At 41.9% G+C, this 22,069-nt stretch overlaps 1 protein-coding gene across 1 annotated transcript in view; it reads right to left on the bottom strand.

Moving 5' to 3' along the window:
* Positions 1-118: 118 nt before the first annotated feature.
* Positions 119-22,069, bottom strand: part of LOC148847891 (calcium-dependent lipid-binding protein-like) — a 31,027-nt gene continuing 9,076 nt past the window's right edge. Inside the window, exons 9-11 of the mRNA XM_088948973.1 lie at positions 18,639-18,864; positions 15,890-16,054; positions 119-723 (exon numbers count right to left, since the gene is read on the bottom strand). Coding sequence (XP_088805099.1) covers positions 307-723; positions 15,890-16,054; positions 18,639-18,864 — 808 coding nt within the window. The 3' untranslated portion in view covers positions 119-306. The remainder of the gene's footprint in view (positions 724-15,889; positions 16,055-18,638; positions 18,865-22,069) is intronic.

Raw genomic sequence — 22,069 nt, 5'->3', positions numbered from 1 at the left:
TCTGTTAAACGAAGCATATACAGAAAAGGCCCGCTCAAGAGCAACGGAAGGCTTTCCATGGATTTTCCATCTCCTATCAAAATCCAGTTAGGAGCCGAAGAGCAACTTTGGATGCATATTGAGAAGAAACCACCTTAGATAATTAACAAACAAATTCGTGAAAGTGATTTCCACACTAAACAAGGATATAAGAGAAACAAGAAAAAAAATCAGGAATTTGTCGTCTAACGACTTTTTTTCACTACTGTATAGTGTAACAACTTAGAAGCATACAATTCACAACGTCTACAGCCATATGGAAAAGGCTTATGCTGTTTTTCCCCCACCATTTTCTTCTGTTGGTGTTACTGGAGTGTTGCTTTCACTCTTCTTGGAAGAGCCAGATTGCCCTGTTAAGCTCCTGCCCATGAACTTTCCTGCCTTGCTCAAGCCACTGCCAACGGCACCTAGACCGCTTCCCACAAACCCAACTCCAGTATTGATACCACTCCCAACAAGCCCAGCTCCCGCACCAAGTCCACTTCCCACCAGACCAACTCCTGTTCCGATACCAGTTCCCACTAGTCCAACCCCCGATCCAACCAATGAAGCTGCTCCATCTAGTGCATCCATTGTGCTTGAAATTAGCCCTGCTTCTTTCAGTTTTTTCCGCTCTTCTAAGATCCTCTTTTCTTCTTCCAGGGCTGCCAACTGTTCTTCCTTGTTGAACTGATGGTACAAGACCTGCATGCCCATCCAAATTCAAACCTTGGATAAGATGCACCTATATAAAAGCCAAAATGTAAAAACAGCAAGTGTATTATGAACAATGACAAATCTAAATACGATGCAATATTTTTATGATAGCCAAAATGGAAAAAAGGCATCCTTGTCTCTGTCAATTCCTCGTTGAAGTAACCTTAATGTCAGCTGCATTATCGCATGGGCTCAACTTTTCTACAATGTAAACATGATATTTGTCTGAATACCTCTTTCCATCAATGTTTCACATGATCCAGAACGACTGGATTTCTTTTCTTTTCTTTTCTTTTTTTTCTTTCTTTTTTTTTTTTTGGGGGGGGGGGGGGGAGGGACACTAGGGTCTACCAGCATCTGATATCGGTGCCAGAGGTAACAATAGAAACCAATAAAAGTCACAGCATAATCTCAAAAACGGTTAAGCATGGTGGTAATAGGCATGCTTCTTTCTAGAATTCCATCATTTTGAGAAACTTTAGATTGATGTTTGGTGTCTATTGGGAGGCTGCCCCCATTTGAGCCAGTATGTATGTAGAGTTGGGTAGTTACAGAAACACCTAACCTTTTCAAAGCTTTCTCCAGTCTGTTGCACAAAAGGATTTGGCAGAGATGGAAACAAATGAGTTCCGGTAAGAGCGTAACACTTGCAAAATTACTGTTCATTTTTCCATGATCCTGTTTTTTGCAATCCTTTAATAATTGAGGGAGGAATTCACGAAGAAGGGTTACTCCATCTTTAGTTCTAGAGGATGGCCTTTAGGCATATTAAAATATAGATTAATAAAATATGGAATGTTTCTAGATACATAGTTTTGATTTTTGAGACATTGTTGCAGTGTCAATGAGATTGTTGACTCGTTGATGCACAATAATATAGCATAGAAGGAGAAATTGGTTTATGAGTAGCATAAGAAACACTCTTCCCTAGGTATTGTATTTCTCTCTTTATGTAAAAAATTATATGCACTACTCATCAGAAAAAAGAATAAAAAATATGGATAGAAAGTTAATCAAGTATTAAAAATTTTCATTCAGTTTTTACCCATATGCATCTAGATTCCTTTGGCAGTTCCACTCCCAAACAACAACAATAACAACAACAACAACAATAATAGGAATAAGAATAAGAATAAGAATAAGAGTAAGAAGAACTGTCCTTCACCTTTTTATCAGTTAAAATCAGAACTTTATTAGTGATCAAAAGAATAGTCATTTAAAATAGTAGTAGCCCTTAGGTAGGCTTACCCATCACCCATCCCTTCCCCTTTCACCTTAATTGCATATTTACAAGAGTGCCCAATATAAGTTGATTAGGGGCAGCCAAGGTTACCTAAAAATTGTAATTTTTCCTCTCTTGATTAATAAATTTTCTGTAGCGGACCAAAAAGGAAAAAAAAAAAAAGAGTGCCCAATATAAGTGGTCCCTGAACCAACCAATTTGCTTGCCTCTGAAGCAATCTGAAAGTAGCATCTAATTCTGTTGCTAGGAATCTGAAAACCTTCATTTTTTTTTGAGAAAAGTTAACAATTTTATTGAAGAAAGGAGAGGTACACAAGAGTGTGTACAAAAACAAAAGAGGGGCGAGACCCCTGAGAATCACACAGGAGGGCAGGAATCACAGTACAGAGTCTTTAGAATAACTCCTAATTTTGCTAAACCATCTGCCATTACATTTAGTTCCCTTGGGGTCCAGGTTAGAGAAACATTAAAAGGAGCCAGGAGGTCCCTTGCCTCTGATAGGATGTGACTAAGTCTCCAAGGTCCAGTTTCCTGTTGTTCCAACCATCTTATAGTATTGGCTGAGTCACCTTCAATTGAGAAGCTTTGGATACCCAGTTTGCTGACTAGGCGAATCCCTGTTAGAGCTGCTAACACTTCTGCCTTTGTTGAGTCAGCTATCACAATCGGACCACTATAAACCCAGCATGTGTGGCCATTCTCATCTCTTAGAATTCCTCCAATGCCGGCAGCTCCGGGGTTACCATAAGCACTTCCATCAAAGCTGAGAGTCCAGATTCCTTCCCTTCTAACTAAAGGAGCTTTGATAAAGAGTGGGGTAGGAGGGGAAGAAACCAGAAAGTTATATATGTTTCTGCTGAGATCATTGATACTAACTCCTGTAAACTCCTCTTAGCTAGAGGCCCACAAGTTGCAGTAGTGGTTGATGTGGCTGATCAGTTAACCTTTAGATTTGGACCTATTTTCAAACAGCCGATTGTTTCTTTCCTCCCAAATTCCCCAAAGAACAGTGTGCAGTATTATCAACCAATAGGTCTTACCTTTTTTGCTCAGACCTATTCCTTGCCACTGAGAAATCAGATCCTACAGATGCTTAGGAACCACCCAACTGAAGCCGACTAACTGAAGAAAGAATTTCCAGATGCAGCTAGCTACCTGGCAGTGTATGAAGAGGTGGTTTGTTGTCTCTCCTTCACATAAGCAAAGTGTACAGGCGTGAGGGGAGATATAAAGTCTTCCAAGATTTTTCTTCTGCAGTAACTCACAAGTGTACACTAGCTGCAGATAAGCCTCCCAAACAAAGAAACTCACTCTTGATGGTATAACCTTGCACCAGATCTTGTGAGGGAAATCACTGCCTCGAGTATCTGCAACCAGAGCTTCGAAGAAAGATTTGGATGAAAACTCACCTCCAGGGTGGGGTTTCCAAACTCGGGAATCTTGGGAATTTGGGGAGATGTAAGCTTCACTAAGAGAAAGAAGAAGTTCAATTAGCTCGCTGATCTCCAGATCCCTTAAGGGTCTTCTGAAGTTCAGGTTTAGGTTTCTTCCATTGCTGGATATGGGAAGGCACTGGGAGATGGTTGCACCCTTATGTATAGTAAGGTTGCAGAGCCTGGGATACAGATCTGCTAATGTTGAGTTGCTCCACCACAAATCCGTCCAGAATTTTATTCTATTACCGTTACCTACCTTGTATCTAATGAAAGAAAAAAGGAGGTTGTAAATAGCAGAAATACCTTTCCAGGGATTAGAGAGAGCTGATCGGTTTAATCGGAGATTGCAGTCCCAACCATTTGCATTTAACCCATACTTGCTGGTGATGATAGTTGCCCAGAGATAATTTGATTCTGTGGGGAATCTCCACAGCCATTTTCCAAGAAGGGCAATGTTTTTCTCTTTTAAATGCCCAATTCCTAATCCTCCAGCCTCTTTTGGTTTACAGACCTGATTCCAATTAACTAGATGCCCTTTCTTGACACCTCCACCTTCCCAAAGGAAATCTTTGGATTTTCTCGATCTGTGATCTGATTCTTGCAGGGATCTGAAATACTGATAGGAAATAGACAGGCATGTTCGCAAGGGAGGCCTTAATAAGAGTGATTCTACCCCCTTTTGATAGGTAGCAGCTTTTCCAAGTAGCTAACTTCTTTTCACACTTTTCCACCACAGGTTCCCAAAAGCTTGAATTTTTTGGGTTACCTCCTAGTGGCATGCCCAAATAAGAAAAGGGGAGGTTTTCCACTCGACAATTCAGAGTTTCCTTGAAGCTTTCCATCAGGGACCCTTCAATTTGGTTTATTGCTGCTAGGCTGCTCTTAGAGTAATTTACCTTCAGCCTTGATACTAGTTCAAAACACTGGAGCACTCTTTTCACATTTGAAATGTTCTCCAAATTGGCTTCTAGGAATAAGATGACATCATCAGCAAAGAGGAGGTGGGAAACATTTATGGCATCTCTTTCGACCTCAAAACCTTTGATCAAATTGAGGTTTTTATCTTTCTCCATAAGCTGGCTGAAAACATCCATTACCATTGTAAAGAGGAACGGGGAGAGGGGGCATCCCTGCTGTAGACCCCTGCTGGCCTTAAAATAACCTTTAGGCTCTCCATTGATCATGATCAAGAACCAGGTAGAACTAATACAGCCTTTCATCCACTGCAGCCATTTTGAATCAAAACCCCTCAAGTTTAGAATCTGGAGTAGGCAATCCCAATCAACCTTATCATAAGCTTTTTCAAGGTCTAGTTTCACTAGAGGGCCCTTCCTTCCACTCTTCCTTCTCTCTTCTACAACTTCATTTGCAATTAGGATGCTATCTACAATCTGTCTTCCTTTCACAAAAGCAAACTGGGTTTGAGAAACCAACTCTTTTAGGACTTCTCTGAGTCGTTTTGCCAACACCTTTGCCATTATTTTGTACACACTCCCTACTAGACTTATTGGCCTGTAGTCTTTTACTTTCAAGATACCAATTTTCTATGGAATGAGGCATATGAAAGTGGAGTTAATTCCTTTATTAACCACCCCCATAGAGTGGAGTTCTTTAAAGACCTCCAAAAGGTCCTCTTTTACTACTCCCCAAGAGATCTGGAAGAAGAAGATCGGGAACCCATCAGGCCCAAGTGCTCTATCTCCATCCATATCAAAGACTGCTTCTCTAATTCCTTGCTCTTCAAATTCCCTTTCAAGCCAAATTCTCTTGTCTTCTGCTAGAGTCAGCCCTTCCCAGTTTCTTAAGTTAAAGCACCTAGCCCTTTTCTTGGAGTAAAGAGATTTGAAGTGGTTTAGAAAAGTCTCAGTGATCTCCTCTACATCTTCCACTTCCCTCTGGTCCATCTTAATTTGTGAGATGAGATTCTTTCTACGCCTACCCGATGCATAGCTGTGGAAGAATTTTGTGTTGTTGTCTCCTTCCTTTAACCATCTAACCCTTGACCTTTGCCTCCAAAAAATTTCTTCTTTTCAGATTACCTTTTCCCACGAACTCCTTAGGGCATCTCTCCTGCTTCTTCCTTCTCCATCCAGATCTCTTGATTGCTCTTTTTTGTCGAACTCTTCCAGCTCCATGAGGATGGCATTTTTTCTTCCGTGAATGATTTGAACTCTTCTCTCACCCAGTACTTCAGTTTTCTTTTCAAGAATTTCAGCTTTTGCAGCAATCTGTACCCTGCCCAGCCTTCGGCTTTACATTCCTTCCACCATGAAGCTACATTTTTCAGGAAATCCTTGTGATGAGTCCACATCTTCTCCAATCTGAATGGGTGTTTTCCTTTCAAAGCCGGATCTGTTCTCAAGACTAGAGGCCAGTGGTCTGAAGTACAACGAGGTCTGATTTATTGGAGGAGATTTGGAAAATACTTTGCCCAGTCCGAGGAAAACAGAAACCTATCTAGTCTGCAGCTTATTGGATTCTCTTGAAGGTTTGACAAGTGAACTGTCTGTTGTGGAGAGGAAGGTCACAGAGGTTGTTCCTCAATATAAAACTGGAGAATCCTCTCATGCTTCTAGTTGTAGTTCTTCTGTTGGAGTTTTCTTGAGGGAACCTTGTTACGTTGAAATCACTTCCTAGAACCCAAGGGATTCCGTCAAACTCGTGGAGAGCATCCAATTCCTCCCAAAAACTTTGCCTGTCTAAAGGTGCATTAGGCCCGTAAACTCCTGTCAGAGTCCAACTGAATCTGTAGTCTCTTGTGATGATTGAGAGAGAGAGAGAGAGAAAGGGAGGTATGGATGATAGAAAGAAAAGCCAAAAAACTCAGTACTGGCAGCCGCCAGTCTTCTATTTATATTAATCTTTATAAAAAAAGGCAAAATTACAAGTATGCCCCTGGCGGCATATCCTAGGATAAGAACAATAAGAAAAGAAAGAAAGAAAAGACTAGTAGTTAAACTGTCCCACTAACAACAGTTACAAGGAACACTCAAGCCTTACAACACTCCCCCTCAAGTTGGGCTGAAGATGTCTATCATGCCCATCTTGTCACTAAGCTCATTGTGCCACGAACACAGAAGTCCTTTTGTGAGGACATCAGCAAGTTGTTCCTTGGAGTTGACATAAGGGATACAAATTTCCCTTTTTTCCAGTTTCTCTCTTATGAAGTGCTTATCCACCTCAATATGCTTAGTCCTCTCATGTAAGACCGGGTTGCTGGCAATGTTTATTACAGCCTTGTTGTCACAGTAAAGAGACATAGGATTATGAATAACAACTCCAAGCTCACCTAGGAGGTTCTTTAGCCGAAGGACTTCAGCCACCCCATGTGCCATAGCTCTATACTCAGCTTCTGCACTTGATCTTGCTACCACACTTTGCTTCTTGCTCTTCCAGGTCACCAGATTTCCTCCCACAAATGTGCAATACCCACTAGTGGACTTTCTATCATCCACGACTCCTGCCCAATCAGCATCTATAAAAACTTCCACCTTTAGGTAATTGTGTTTACTGAAGAGTAGGCATGTTCCTGGATGTTTCTTCAGATATCTAAGGACTCTCTCTGCTTCCTCCATGTGTGGCTTCTTAGGAGAGTGCATAAACTGGCTCAGAACTCCAACTGAATAGGCAATATCTGGACGGGTCATGGATAGATAAATCAGCTTTCCCATTAACCTTTGGAACTGCTTTACATCTTTCAGAGGTTCACCAATACAGTCACCTAGCTTGTGGTCCGCATCCATAGGAGTGTCTGACGGCCTTGCACCTAACTTACCTATACCCCGTAATAGATCAAGGGTATATTTCCTTTGAGAGACAAAGATACCCCTTTTTGAACGGGCAACTTCGATCCCAAGGAAATACTTTAGGAGTCCTAGATCTTTTACTTCAAATTTGGATGTAAGGAATTGTTTCAATTTCTGTATCTCTGAACTCCAACTCCCTGTAATGATGATATCGTCTACATACACTATCAATACGGCAACCTGCTCCTGACATCTCTTCGCAAAAAGTGTATGATCAGACTGGCACTGTTGGAACCCCATCTCTTGAATTGCCATGTGAAACTTACTGAACCAGGCTCTAGGAGACTGTTTTAAGCCGTAGAGAGACTTCTGTAAATTGCACACCTTGTTTTCACTTCCCTTGGCGGAGAATACAGGAGGTTGAACCATGTATACCTCTTCTTCCTAGTCACCATTCAGGAAGGCATTCTTTATGTCCAATTGATGCAATTCCCAGTCAAAGTTAGCAGCTAAGGATAGGAGAACCCTGATCGAGTTCATCTTAGCCACCGGGGCAAAAGTCTCATCGTAGTCAACTCCATATACCTGTGTGTACCCTTTGGCTACTAGACTTGCTTTGTACCTTTCAACTGTTCCATCTACCTTGTGCTTAACTGTGAACACCCATTTGCACCCCACAGGTTCTTTCCCCTCTGGAGGATCCACAAATTCCCAAGTCTGATTTTTGTGGAGGGCATCAATCTCCTCCTTCATGGCATCTATCCACTCAGGGTATTTAAGGCTTCTGTAACATTCTTGGGAACAGGGATGCAGTCAACTGCCGATAAGAAGGCTCGGTACGAGGGAGAGATGTGGCCATAGGAAACAAAGTGGGTAATGGGGTGTTTGGTAGTGCACGACCTGACTCCCTTTCGTTGAGCAATAAGGATGTCTAGGTCGTCCACAGTGGGAGAAGGGTTAGGGGTTGGACTTACCTCCTGGGATTTTGATGATGTCAGTTGCTCAGTGTTTGGCTGCTCCACATTTCTATCACACTGCCGATCTCTCCGACGAGTACGCTGGAAGACACAGAAGGGAGTGAGGTCCGGAATAGAAGGAAGGGACACCTGAACCTGCTTCTCTTCCACACTACGGCTCTCCCCCTGAGGAGGAGGGAAGAACGGCTCAGACTCAAAGAAGGACACATCCATAGACACAAAATATTTACAACTGACTGGATCAAAACACTGATACCCCTTTTGAGAGGATGGGTACCCCAGGAAGACACAAGGAATGGACCGAGGGTCTAACTTACCTCTGGATGGAAACAAATCATGGACAAAGGCCCGACACCCAAAGACTCTCATGGGGATGGAAAATAAAGGTGACTGAGGGTACAATAACTGATGAAGGGCCATGTAATTTAATACTCTGGAGGGCATACGGTTGATGACATACGCAGCTGTAAGTATAGCATCCACCCAAAACCTTTTTGGGGCATTCATGTGGAACATCATCCCGCGGGCTATCTCAATGAGGTGTTTGTTTTTTCTTTCAGCAACCCCATTTTGCTGTGGTGTTCTGGCACATGAGCTTCTATGAATAGACCCATGGGAGGCGAAGAACTCATTTAGCTCCCCATGGAAGTATTCCTTCGCATTATCGGATTGGAAGATCTGTATTTCAACATGGAACTGTGTAAACACCATCCTCTAGAAGTCTTGCACAATCTTTGGAACCTCGTCTCTGCTACGCATAGGGATTACCCATGTATAGCGAGAGTAATCATCAATCAATGTAATAAAATACCGATATCCACCCTCAGAGGTTACATTTGTAGGCCCCCATACATCAGAATACACAATATGAAAAGGAACATTTGATCTTTTATTGTTGGAATGTGTTATAATTCAGGTCTGCCTTAGAGTTCGGCCTGACTGAGTTCAGTTATGTAGAAGAAGAAAAGGTGATAGAGAGAGAGAGAGAAAAGAGAATTCTGGTTCGAACTGACAGAGTCAACTTGACTTCTCCCAGTCGGCCAATAAGTATTTATATTATTATTAAAACATGACTGAAAAGACCTATGTGCCCTTACTTAAGAGCACATGTTCCAACACAACACTACAAATCATCAACATCAATCAATGTATAAAGACATAAATACCCCTACGCTAACACTCCCCCTCAAGCTGGTGAGTATATATCATATACTCCCAGCTTGTTACATATGTAGTCCACTCTTCCCCGACTCAAGCCTTTTGTAAATAAGTCAGCCCACTGATTTCCTGTATTAACATGTGTAGTATCTAGCTCTCCATTTAGCACATTCTCCCTCACAAAGTGACAGTCAACCTCAATGTGCTTGGTTCTTTCATGAAACACTGGATTAGAGGAGATATGAACTGCAACCTAGTTATCACAATAGAGCTTCATTGGAGTGTTAATGTTGTACCCTACTACAGGCTATTGCACGTTTCTGGGAAGTAACCTAGTGACATGGAAAAGTAAGAAGCAGACGGTTGTGGCAAGAAGCAGTGCAGACATAGAATCGGCCCAATCAGCATCAGAATACCCTTTTATTTCAAGTTTTCCCCCACTCTTGTATATCAGACCGGGACTTGGAGCCCCTTTTAGATACTTCACAATTCTCAGAACCGCATTCCAATGAGGAATCAGAGGTTTTTGCATAAACTGGCTTACCACACTAACTGCAAATGAGATGTCTGGTCTGGTAATGGTTAGGTAGTTCAGTTTGCCCACAAGTCGTCGGTATCTGCCAGGGTCTTCAAACACTTCACCCATATCACTACTTAGCTTGGTATTTGTGTCCATGGGTGTTTCAGCTGGTTTGGCACCCAACAAGCCTGTTTCTTCCAGCAAATCAAGCACATACTTCCTCTAGCACAGGTTAATCCCATCCTTGGACCTCGCTACCTCTATCCCCAAGAAGTATTTCAGTTTACCCAGATCCTTTGTCTGAAAGTGATCCTGCAGATAAGTCTTCAACCTGTCAATACCAATGTTATCATTCCCAATAATTACAATATCATCTATATACACCACCAATAGTATTTTTCCTCCCAGAGAGTCATGACTAAATACAGAATGGTCAACTTTCCACTGTTTCATACCAAACTTCCTTACCACCTCACTGAACCTACCAAACCATGCTCGAGGAAACTGTTTAAGCCCATATATAGCCTTCCTTAGTCTGCACACCTTACCAGCCTCCCCCTAAGCAACAAACCCTGGAGGTTGCTCCATGTAGACCTCATCGAGTAAGTCACCATGCAAAAAGGCATTCTTGATATCAAGCTGATATAGTGGCCACTCATACATGGCTGCAAGAGAGATCACAACACGAACGGACCCTATCTTAGCAACCGGTGAGGTCTCTGTGTAGTCAATGCCATAGGTTTGGGAGTACCCTTTTGCAATTATTCACGCTTTCAGGCGTTCAACACTACTATCAGGCAGATACTTAACCGTATAAACCCATTTACAACCAACAACTTGCTTCCCAGGAGGAAGAGCAGTGAGGTCCCAAGTATGATTATGATGAAGGGCTGAGAGTTCTTCTTCCATGGCATGGCACCACCCTGGAGAGGCAAGGGCTTCCTGGACATCTTTAGGAACAATAAATGATGATAACAAGGTAACAAGCTGGCGATGGGAAGCGAAAAGGTGAGTAAGAGAAACATAATTAGAAATGGGATGAAGGGTGCAAGTATGTTTACCTTTCTGCAAAGCAATGGGTAGATCAATCTCAGATGCTAAGTGTGGGTCAGGTGCCGGATCCATCGACTAAGATGTAGCCAGAGGAGTAGTAGCTGGTGCACGTGGGCGATGTGTATACACATGACGGATAGGTGGGCGTTCAACAGGTGGTGGCACCGGAGGCAAGGATTTGGACACGACTGAAACAAAGGGAGGAGGATCGACAACGGGAAGTGGAAGAGGAGGTGATGAGGAGGAAGAAACATCACAAGACCCAAAAAAAACAGAGTAGACTCAAAGAAACTGGCATCAGCACACACAAAGGACCGTCGAGAACCAGGATGGTGACACCTATACCCTTTCTAGGTCCGAGAATAGCCAAGGAAGATGCACTTGAGAGAACGGGCATCAAACTTGTCTGGGCAACAACAAACCAACCCCTAAAGAAAAAGATCAGGCCCACAACTTGGTAACCAGCAACTTGTGAAGGGTCTCGCCTCCATTACCTCTAATGACCTGCAACTGCGGATCAGACCTGGCTTCTTGCCGTATAGCTTCAAACAAAGGGAAATTGGGCTGAGAGCAAGTCAGATGAGCTAACTCTTATACTCATGACAAGGCATCAGCTACTCTGTTTGCAGGCCCCGTCTTATATTCTATGAGGTAGTCAAAGCCCATCAGTTTACTAAGCCATTTTTGTTGCTCCGGGGTGTGCACTCTTTGCTCTACAAACTTCGTTGGTCTGTCCTAATAACAAAGTGGCGTCCCAATAGGTATGCACGCCACTTTTGCACTGCCATTACCACAGCCACCATTTCTTTGACATAAGTGGACTGGTTTTGGTGAGCTGCTGAGAGAGCCTTGCTGAAATAAGCAATGGGTTGCCCCTTCTACATCAAGACGGCCCCTACTCCTACACCTGACGCATCACATTCTATTTCAAAGGGCTGAGAGAAGTCTAGAAGAGTGAGGACTAGAGGGCTAGAAACTGTTGTCTTCAAATCTTCAAAAGCCCGTTGGGCTTTATCAGTCCAACTGAATGAATCCTTCTTTAATAGACGCGTTAGAGGGGCGGCCATAAGCCCATACCCCTTAATGAAGCGCCTATAATATCCGGTAAGCCCAAGAAAGCCCGGCAGAGCCTTTAAAGTAGTGGGCTTGGACCACTTTTGGATGGTGTCTACCTTTTCTGGGTTTGCCATGACCCGACCTACTGCAACCACATGGCCTAAGTATTGAAGTTGTCCTTGTCCAAAGGAACACTTTGTCATTTTGGCATGTAACTGGTGCCCCCTTAGAGTTGTGAGGGTGAGTTTCAGATGTTCCATATGTGTGTCCCAATCCCTATTGTACACCAGAATATCATCAAAAAACACCAGAATAAATCACCTTAGGAATGGCCTGAAGATGTCATTCATGAGGACCTAAAAGGTGGAGGGGGCGTTGGTGAGTCCAAAAGGCATAACCAAAAACTCATAATGGCCATCATGGGTCCTAAAGGTCGTCTTGTGGATGTCAACCTGGTGGACCCGAATCTGATGATACCCGGACCACATGTCTAATTTGGAGAACACTCGTACCTCTCCTAACTCATCCAGTAGTTCATCAATGAGGGGTATAGGAAACTTGTCCTTCACGGTAATCTGATTCAAGGCCCGGTAATCTACGTAAAAGTGCCAACTACCGTCCTTCACTAAGAGTACAGGAGATGAAAAAGGGCCGGTGCTGGTCTGTATATGCCCTTTTCCCAATAGTTCTCTCACCGCCTTCTCAATTTCTAGCTTCTGAAAGTAAGGGTATCTATATGGCCTCACATTGGCCGGTTTAGAACCGGGTAAGAGAGGTATCTGATGATCATGAGCCTGGGGTGGAGGCAATTGGTTTGGCTCCTTGAATACATCGCCAAACTGATTGAGTATCGATCATAAGGCCTCGTGTTGGGCTTCTGTGGGGTGAACACAGCCCTGGTTGTCTAGAATTGGGACTGTGGGCCGAATGCCTAAGTGCATAAATATGGGTTGGCCAGCATCCTTGGAGGCCCGTATCATGGAGGCTAAAATGTCACCTTGTGGACTAGAGGGCCGCACCACTTGTAAATGACAAGTCTGGCCATCCTGGTGAAAATCCATTGTCATTTTGGCCCAATCACATAGAGCAAGGCCCAGGCCACGCAACCAATGAATCCCCAAAATAATATCAGCCCCCGAGAAATCCAATGGGTGGAGATCCACCACAAAATTATGGCCCTGTATGAGGATTTTTCCTTCTTACATACACCATTACACGACATCCGACTCCCATTAACCACATGGATTGAAAAGAGAGGAGTGGGTTGTATGGTCATACCTAGCTGCTTAGCCAAACGGCAAGTGATGAAATTCAAGGTAGAGCCACTGTCAATCAAAATCATCACAGTCTGGCCCACCAATCTTCCTTCTACGCGCATGGACTGAAGAGAGTTGAGGCCCATGAGGGCGTGTAAGGAGATCTCAGCCCCGTCAAGTTCTGGTTTGTCTGGAATCAGTTCACAGTCATTTAAGTGCTCTAGGTCTGTCTCTTCCAGTTCTTCCTTTGTCTGTAGGAGAAACACCCGCTAGACCCAGCATTTATGGCCCGGTCCAAACTTATCATCACAGTTATAGCAAAGGCCTTTCTCGCGTCGGGCTTGCATCTTAGCCCATGAGAGACATTTGAAGGGCATAATGGGTCGGGGCAATATGGGCTTCTGGTGATCCCCAACCGGTTTCATGGGCTATTGATCGACCCATGGAGGAGTCCTCAAATTCAGGTAGGTCGGTTTGCTAGCTCTACGAAGGTTGTCGATTCTTTCTTCTTGCAAGCGAGCCAATCCCACGGCAGCCATGACAGTCGCCGGACAGAGAGCCCTCACCTCCAGACGGATATCCTCTTTGAGACCTCCCACAAAACATCCTACTAAAGCTTTCTCCGGCCAGCCGTGTACCCCGGTTGCCATCCGCTCGAACTCAAGCTGGTACTCTGCTACCGTTCCAGTCTGCTTCAACCAAGTGATAAGCTCGTCGTAGTCCACAAACGTCGTCGACCCAAAGCAAATGCACAAAGCTTCGGTGAACTCCGCCCACGTTACCAGGGAATGATTCTGGCGATACCATTGGAGCCATAGAATCGCGTCTCCTTCTAGATGAATGGAGGCGATGGAGACACGCTGGTGTGCAGAAGTTTTGTGGTATTCGAAATACCTTTCTGCTCAGAAGATCCAAGGAATGGGATCTCCACCAGAATAGTTGGGAAAGTTTATCTTAATGACTTTTCTGGTGGCGTAATACCCTGTTCTTTGGCTACTAGAAGCATAGGCTTCCGCTCCTGCTAGGTGACTGATCTCGCCAGGCTGTTGCTGAGAGGCGAAACTGGAGACGACCACTTTGAGTTCCTTGAGTTCGTTCAACACCTGGTGGAATCCAACCTCGAGCTGGTCAACCCTATCATCCACAGTAGTGGAACGTGTCTCTGGCATTGTGAAGCCTAGGATTTGGATAGCCTGGCTCTTATACCAATCTGATGAGTTACCGCTCACCTCAGAAGCCCCTTCGAAGGTGGCTTAACCTCCTGAAACAAAAGATGGGGGGGGGGGTGGGGAAGAGAGGGGAAAGGTGAGAAGAAAATGACTTAGAGAGAGATGAAAGGGATATTCATTCATGCCACTTATTACATTATCAGGGCCTTATATTGCTGGCCTACACGTATGCAGTCATGGAGAGAATATCTTCTGGTGGCAGTGTAACTAACTTTGGGAGGCTCTGCCGCGTGTCACGTTAGCCCCTCTGTCTTCTAGTGAAATGTTGTTCGGTGGTGGCCTGCTCCACTCCTACAGTTGGGTTCGAAGGGAGTGTTTGGGTCCCAACAATTTCCTTCCATCTAGCTTACAAAAGAGCCCCGAAAAGGTTTTTATTCCTGTAGAGTCTTCAGCTCCTATTTTGGGAAGGGGGAGGTGAGTTGACTCAGCGGGTTGGGGAGGAGACTCGGTCATCTTTGCCACTTCGACTAAGAGGTAGAACTAGACTCCGCGCTCTAACAGAGGAATGGAGCGGGGAATCGCATGAACTCCCCGGCTTCTAACCTCTATACGTGCAAAACTCAAGGCTGAAAGATCTTTAGTTTTCCTGTCGATTTCCTCTAAGCTGCCACACAAGCTTCCGATTAGGATGAAGTGCTCCTTAGTCCAGAGGTGGTAGGGCAGCCCGTGGATTTTTAGCCAGCCGTTAAAGACTAAGGAGTCTGGAGAGGCGTTGCTCATAGGAACCCACCATTCCAGAGCTATCGATTTTCCATACAACTGAAGATTATTTAGGCTAACCCACTTTAGTACTAGCTCCTCAGATAGAGCAAAGCCCACCGCTCTATCAGCATCGATGGGGTGGATATTTACTAGCTCATGAGAGTGAAGATTGGCTGAGAGACCTAGCGTCACTTCCCTCCAAGAAAGAGCTTCATGCTTGGTGCAAACGAAGGCTTGCTTCCACAAACCGAAGGGCTTATCTTGGTGAATTACTGAAATGAAAGCAAACCCTCCTGGCTTATCTTGGTGAATCTAAAAACCTTCATTAATAGAGTTCCACCTAGAATCATATTCCATTTAGACCAAAGAACTTCTGTTAGCCATCTATGAATTCCCAACATCATTGACAACCATTGATTTTTTTTTTTAAATATGATCCCACTAAACAGCTCCTCCTAACAACAACCTGTAGACCTAAATGCTACATTTCATAGAAATAGATGGAAAACTACCATGGATTAGCAAAATCTTAAACTTCTTCCAACATGTCAGCTGCATTAGATTCATCCTCTTTAAAAATCAAAGTTTGCATATTTTGTGGCATAAACAAAATTGAGAAGTATACGCAAAAAAGAAACCAATAAAATCAAAGAACAAAAAAAGACAAATATAAAGATTTTCAGCTCTAGACATTTAAATTTTGGCCAAGAGCAAGAAAATGAATAATTGTTAATTACAAGATGAAAGTAGATTTGATAACCAAACCAGAAATTCATACCTTAACTGTGAGAGATCCTCTGTCCTTCTTATCTATAATTTTCATCATATCAAGTGACGGTAGCAGTCTCAGATCAAGTTCTTTTGGAATATCAGGTTCCAAGCCATGCAAAGGTAATTTTACTATGCCCAATCTCTTGTCTTGTGTAACATCCTTATCAAAAACCTGTGGCACAATTTACATATATTGTTTTACTAATTCATCTCCAACTTTTCCATATCAACAGGGAAAATAGAGAAAAAAACTTCACTTGAAACTGTTAAAACAAGAAAATGGGTAAAACATATTGCCTTCTTGATTGGGCAGTGATTGATGAATGATGTAAACTAGAACACTGAATACTTGAAAATACAGACTTTTAGGGAGCATGTTTTCCAGTTGAGTCATTTAGTGAAATCTAAATGATGCAGAAAACTTCAACATGGCTTTTGATTCAGGCTGAAAAGGAGTCCCCAAATTCCTCTCATCCTAGATTAACGAGAAAAACTTCAACCTAAACCCTTCCATGTGTTCTAGATAAGTTCTCTTCAATGGGCAACTTTCAAATTAAAAACTAAATAAATTCCAACTATTAATGTAATATAATTCCAATAGATTGGATTAGGGATAATGTAGATTGCAGGGTTCGACATATGGCCAATCAGAAGGTTCTCCTATCTGATAAACAATCTAGATTGGCCACAATAGGCTCCGCATCTGTCTTGTTGGATCACTTAGGAATTTTCTTAAATGACATAGGAATCTTGTGTATGGTTTAGTTGGGAGCCCAAAGAGGAGGCCTACATCAAGCACTTGCCATGTGTCAAAAATAAGCCGTTCTTTTGGGGTAAATTTTATAGTAAAAGCAAGTAGACCTTAAGAACTTGGAGATAGAAGGGGAGTCAAAAAATAGTGACATCATGGACCAATTCAAGCAGTGATGCTCCTTGGATTCATAGACACCTCCTAGGGAAGACAGTAAGCCTAGGAAGGGAACTCAATGACTCGTTCACATGGATCAGGAGAACTGCAAATGGGATGGCTGATTCATTAGCCAAACAGGGAGTTCATAGGAAGCAGCTTTTCTGGGGCTCTGGGCTCTATTGTGACACTTTTGTGGTGCAATGTCCTCTTTCTACTTGCTGTAATTCTGTAACTGATTCTCTTAACTGAATAAAATTTTCCTTTTTTCTGATAAAAAAAATTAATGGCCAACATTTGTTGGTGGTTCCCCCAATACAAAGGTGGGGTACAGACTGATCTGCACAGAAGGTTAATAAGGTGAATCCAGAGAGTCCCCTCCATGATGTACAGTTCGGATCTGCCAGATCATCCCACCACATGGAAGAACTAAGTGAGATTGTAGGGAAGCTCCAACCACCAATACAAGGTGGGGTACAGGATGATATGCACAGAAGGTTGAATAGTGGTAAATCCAGAGAGTCCCCTCCTTGATGTCCAGTTTGAATCTGACACATCATTCCTCCACATGGAAGAACTAAGTGAGATTGTAAGGAAATCCAGAGAGTCCCCTCCACGATGTACAGTTAGGATCTGCCACATCATTCCTCCACATGGAAGAACTAAGTGAGATTGTAGGGAAGCTCCCTATGTTACCTGATTAGGATACATTTTATAGTGAGTTTTGTTTGGCGAACTTCCCTTAAAAAAAATACCCAATATTGGAATAGAGTTGACAAAACGCAGGATTAAAACCTGGCTGACCCAGAAGGTTCCCTATCTGATGAATAATTTGGATTAGCTGAAAGATTCCTTAACGAAGTATCCCTTTTTTCAACTTTCTGGCCTTTGGCTAATTTAGTAAGAAAGAAATTCAGTCTTTCAGAGAGAAGTTACTTCTCAGAAGGCCATGTTGGGAACAGTGATAGGAGAAGTTCACTCAAGGCTAACTATCAGAAAAGACCTCAGGGATGTCCCTCAGAACCTTTTTTTTTTTTTTGTGTCTCTGTATAGACAAAGTGTACTACAGTTTGCTGTCTTTTTTTGCAGTTAGCTATCCATTGGGCTAAAACTCTGGATTTTATTATGTTTTCCTTTGATGATATTTGGAGGAATTGAGGAGTTGTAGCAAGGAGCTCAGAAATAAAGGTAAAGCCAGCTATAGCTTGGGTACCTCCTGAAGAAGGTTTAATCAAGCTTAAGTTTGATGATAGCAACTGGGGGAATCCAGGACCCTCAGGAATTGGAGGTGTTTTAAGAAATGCTGATGGCAGTTGCCATATGGTTGCTTTATTTTCAGGTCCTATTGGTACGGGGGTCTCTATTCAAGCTGAGTTTCAAGCTGTTCTGCAGGGGACACAACTTTCTAGAGAGTTGAAAATTGATAGACTGCTAATTAAAGAGGACTCGAAGCTGATAATTGGGTGCCTAAGGATTCCGGACACTGTTGTTTGGGCCTACAAGGAAGCTATGAAAAGATTCAAATGGTTGACCTCTAATATGACAGTAAGAATTCAGTGGGAAAGGAGGTCAGATAATCGGATAGCTGACTGATTAGCTAAGCAAGGGGTGCATAGGGATCATCTTTTCTAGGCTCAATTTAATATGGTGCTATTTGTATAATATGCTTATGCTGATTTATTAATAATATCTTTTCTGTTACTTATCAAAAATGAACATAACTTTCTTTTCTAAGACATGATAATAAACAAACTCAGAAAGATATATGCTATGTTATAGAATCCATTCAAAAATTGTTCAGGATAAGGAAGCAGAAGATCCAAAAGCAGGAGTAAGGCAAGATTAAAACCTCAAGGACAAGTGCTTGTGTTTCCTTATCTTCAGCAATCAGCTCAAATGTTTCATTCCATACAGGATTCAGATTATTGTCGATAACCTTTGTTTTAACCTTGAATAAAGGTCGAATGTACAAAACCACATAAGGATCAGATTTACCAATCATTTCCATATTCTTTAATTCATTTGCTTTTACTACAGTCACTGTAAGCTTCCCCTGCGGTTTAAGTTCCAAATCACTGCATAATGAAAGGAGGAAAATTAGAAAAGAAAATTTACCCTTCATTATAATGAGGTAAATCAAAAGATTCAGGATGGATCAATTTCAATGCACAGTATCTGCACATGAACAAAGATTGCTCACAAATAGGAGAATAAACAATGACAATTTCATTTAAATAAAAAAAATGATGCTATCATAATAGTGAACGAAAAGTAGGAAAAAATTTGCCATTCTACTATAAAAATATAATACTATCTCACTATAATAGGGTCCTTATAATGCAGATACTAGTACCAGTATTACATGGAAATCCCATCTTTGGAGAAGACTTGCAAGTCATCATGTGCCCACAAGTTGTACATATGTCCAACTCTGTTACTGAAGGAATCAGACAAGTCTACTAAAACACTGACCATGTCAACTTGTCAAAATTACGAATCTTCACTTTAAAGTCTTTTATTTTAGGGTGTGACAATCCAATGTGCTTTTCTCAATTGTTTGCTGTTAATTGGATAGGTTAAATTATAAGAAGTTTTTTTTTTATATATCTCATCAATGTTGTGTGTGAATGTTATGGTAAAGAACTTGCCACAACCAACTCTCTGATTTTAATTAGCTTCTTGGTTTCAACAGAGGATCCATCTAAATTAAAGTCACAATCTATGACATCCATAAATTTTAGGAACAACCTGAGTGTTTAAGACAAAATGAAAGTATGAAAACCTTCTTCATTACCGTGCGGATGTTTCTCAACTGCACATAATCCTGAACATAGACCTTCAGACAGATAGCAGAGTTCTCTTGTATGGCAGTCAGTAGAGCTGATGAGGAGATAACCATGCTCACTGCATGTGATCCACAGTGATTACGCTGGTGGAGTCATCTTTCATGGCATAACTGACAAGAATTGAGGGAAAGATCCAATTCCCTTACCATTGCATAGGCTCTATGCTGACAACACTCAAAGTTGTGGGCTTGCAGCTGTCTTTATTGGGTTTTCAGTCACCGATTATTTTCAGCTCTCTCAGTTACCAAATTGTCAAGATAATGAACCAGAACCGTCCTTGGAGGCAACAAACCAGAAACCCGACTTACCACCATGCCTGTTGCCTGAGCTTCCCCCAAGACGAATGAACAAGAAAGTTGACTTGCCTCTTTCTCACTTTTAAGAATATGACATGATATTTTGTCTTACCTGTCATATGGTATTCCTACCCAAAAAATGGAAATTATAATATCTCATTACTAGTTAATTATCAATTATGACAATTAGTTTATTGGGCAGTTAAGAAATAGCATTCCAAAAAATGAGTGTGGCACAAATGCAAATGCTTGGATGGAGAGTGGTAAAACCAGAAACGACAGGTTTAGAAACAGTCATACGAAAGAACCTAAGAGTAGCTCCAATGGGTGATAAATGAAAGTAGATGGAAATGGTTTGGTCACATGTATAGAAGACCAGCTACAGAACCTACTAGAAAAAGTGATCCATTACAAATTGAAGGAAGTAGAAGAGCCAGGGGCAGGCCAAAAAGGACTTAGGTGGAAGTAATAAGAAATTATTTAAGCACTAAAATTTTAAGATGGATATGGCACTGAACAGAACAGAATGGCGAAACAGGATTCATGTAGCCAACCCCATATAGTTGGGACAAGGCATGATAATGTTGATGATTTTCTTAATATAGAAATTATGACATTTAGTTGCATACAGATTACAGAATGCTCTTAATGTCCCATGTAAATCTCATCTGTGAACTGGCCAAAGGGGCGGCCATGTGCCATGGATAATAAATAATTCCTAATTTATATGAGAAATCATAATATTTAATGTATACTAAAATCTTGTTTAAATAAGACATGTCTGCAAGTCCCACTTTCTTGGTTTGGATAGCAACCTTGGTTAAGTGCCTCACCAAAGACGAGATCACATCTGCACCCCACATGCACATCTGAGCATGCATTGGGAACATCTCCCGTACTTGTTATTGGGAGATGTTCCCAATACACGGTTGGGATGTGCTGTGGGGCACTCTGTGTGGGGTGCCAATGTCAACTAACCAAAGACAAGCTGAGCAAGAGAGGTATTCCTATCACCTCCCCTAACTGCCCCCTTCACAATGCTGATCTGGAAACTGCAGACCATCTTTTCTTACACTGCTCAGCTCATTTGGGACCATTTGCTTGGAAGGACACCTGAACTGGGTCTTCTCTACTACCATTCTTGGCTTCTTGAATAGCTGGTACATTGAGGGCCTATCCAGCAATGGTAAGCTAATGTGGTGTGTGCTTCCTGCAGTTGCTTTTTTGGACCATCTAGATGGAGAGGAACAGCAAAACTTTTGAAGGCAAAATTCCTCTCAAATTGATTAAATTATACACAATATGCCGGATAAAATCTTCTCTTAGGCAAAAGCTTCAAATCTTATAGTTGAGAGAGAATTGACTGTCATAAAGGGTATGTATGCTCTACGGAGAGAGAGAGGGACCAGACCCAAAAGAAAGTTGTTCTATAGTAGGTGGTATTTCAAGTTTTTATATTTTTTTATTTTCATTTCAACTCAATTAAACAAATGAATTCATTTCCATATTAAGAATGTATTTCCAATTACAGAAAGTTTGTTTACATTTGTCAACTTTAAATAAATGAAATCATTGCATCAGCCCTACTAAGAAACACTTTCTCTAATAACTTACTATCCAACATTTGCCTTTTATTTGTTTTTTTTTTATCAGAAAGAAAATTGGATCATATTAAACTGATAATCTGGATATTACAAAGACATGGTGTATCCACCCATAAGGATTCATTCCAATCCCATTTCAGGAATAAGATTTACAATAGTGCCCAAAACATCTGTTGCCTATATATCTCTTGCTTTGCAAGAGTGTCAACCATCCCATTTGCTGTCCTTCTGACCCACTTGAAGGTTATGTTCAGCTCCTGTGCAATGCTCTCTCATTCCCTAAATGCATGCCTTTTTATTTGTTTTCACTGAACAAAAAGACCAGGCAAGACCTGAAGGACTTGGTCAGCTACCAAAAGAACTGAGGATCCTAAACTAATTAATTGCTAGATTTCTTTCTCGATGAAATAAAAGATTGGAGTGATAATCTTCCACATAATCACCACATTATAAATTAAGAATGATTAATATTCCGATCATGTGACTACAATTTCTCAATACTATGAAAGTTATAAAACTTTGCAAGGAATGATG

This window comes from Nelumbo lutea, chromosome 6 (assembly GCF_056320005.1).
Source record: "Nelumbo lutea isolate HS-2025 chromosome 6, American lotus-T2T, whole genome shotgun sequence".
Taxonomy (NCBI): Eukaryota; Viridiplantae; Streptophyta; class Magnoliopsida; order Proteales; family Nelumbonaceae; genus Nelumbo; species Nelumbo lutea.
This window is presented reverse-complemented; position numbering and strand designations above follow the sequence as displayed.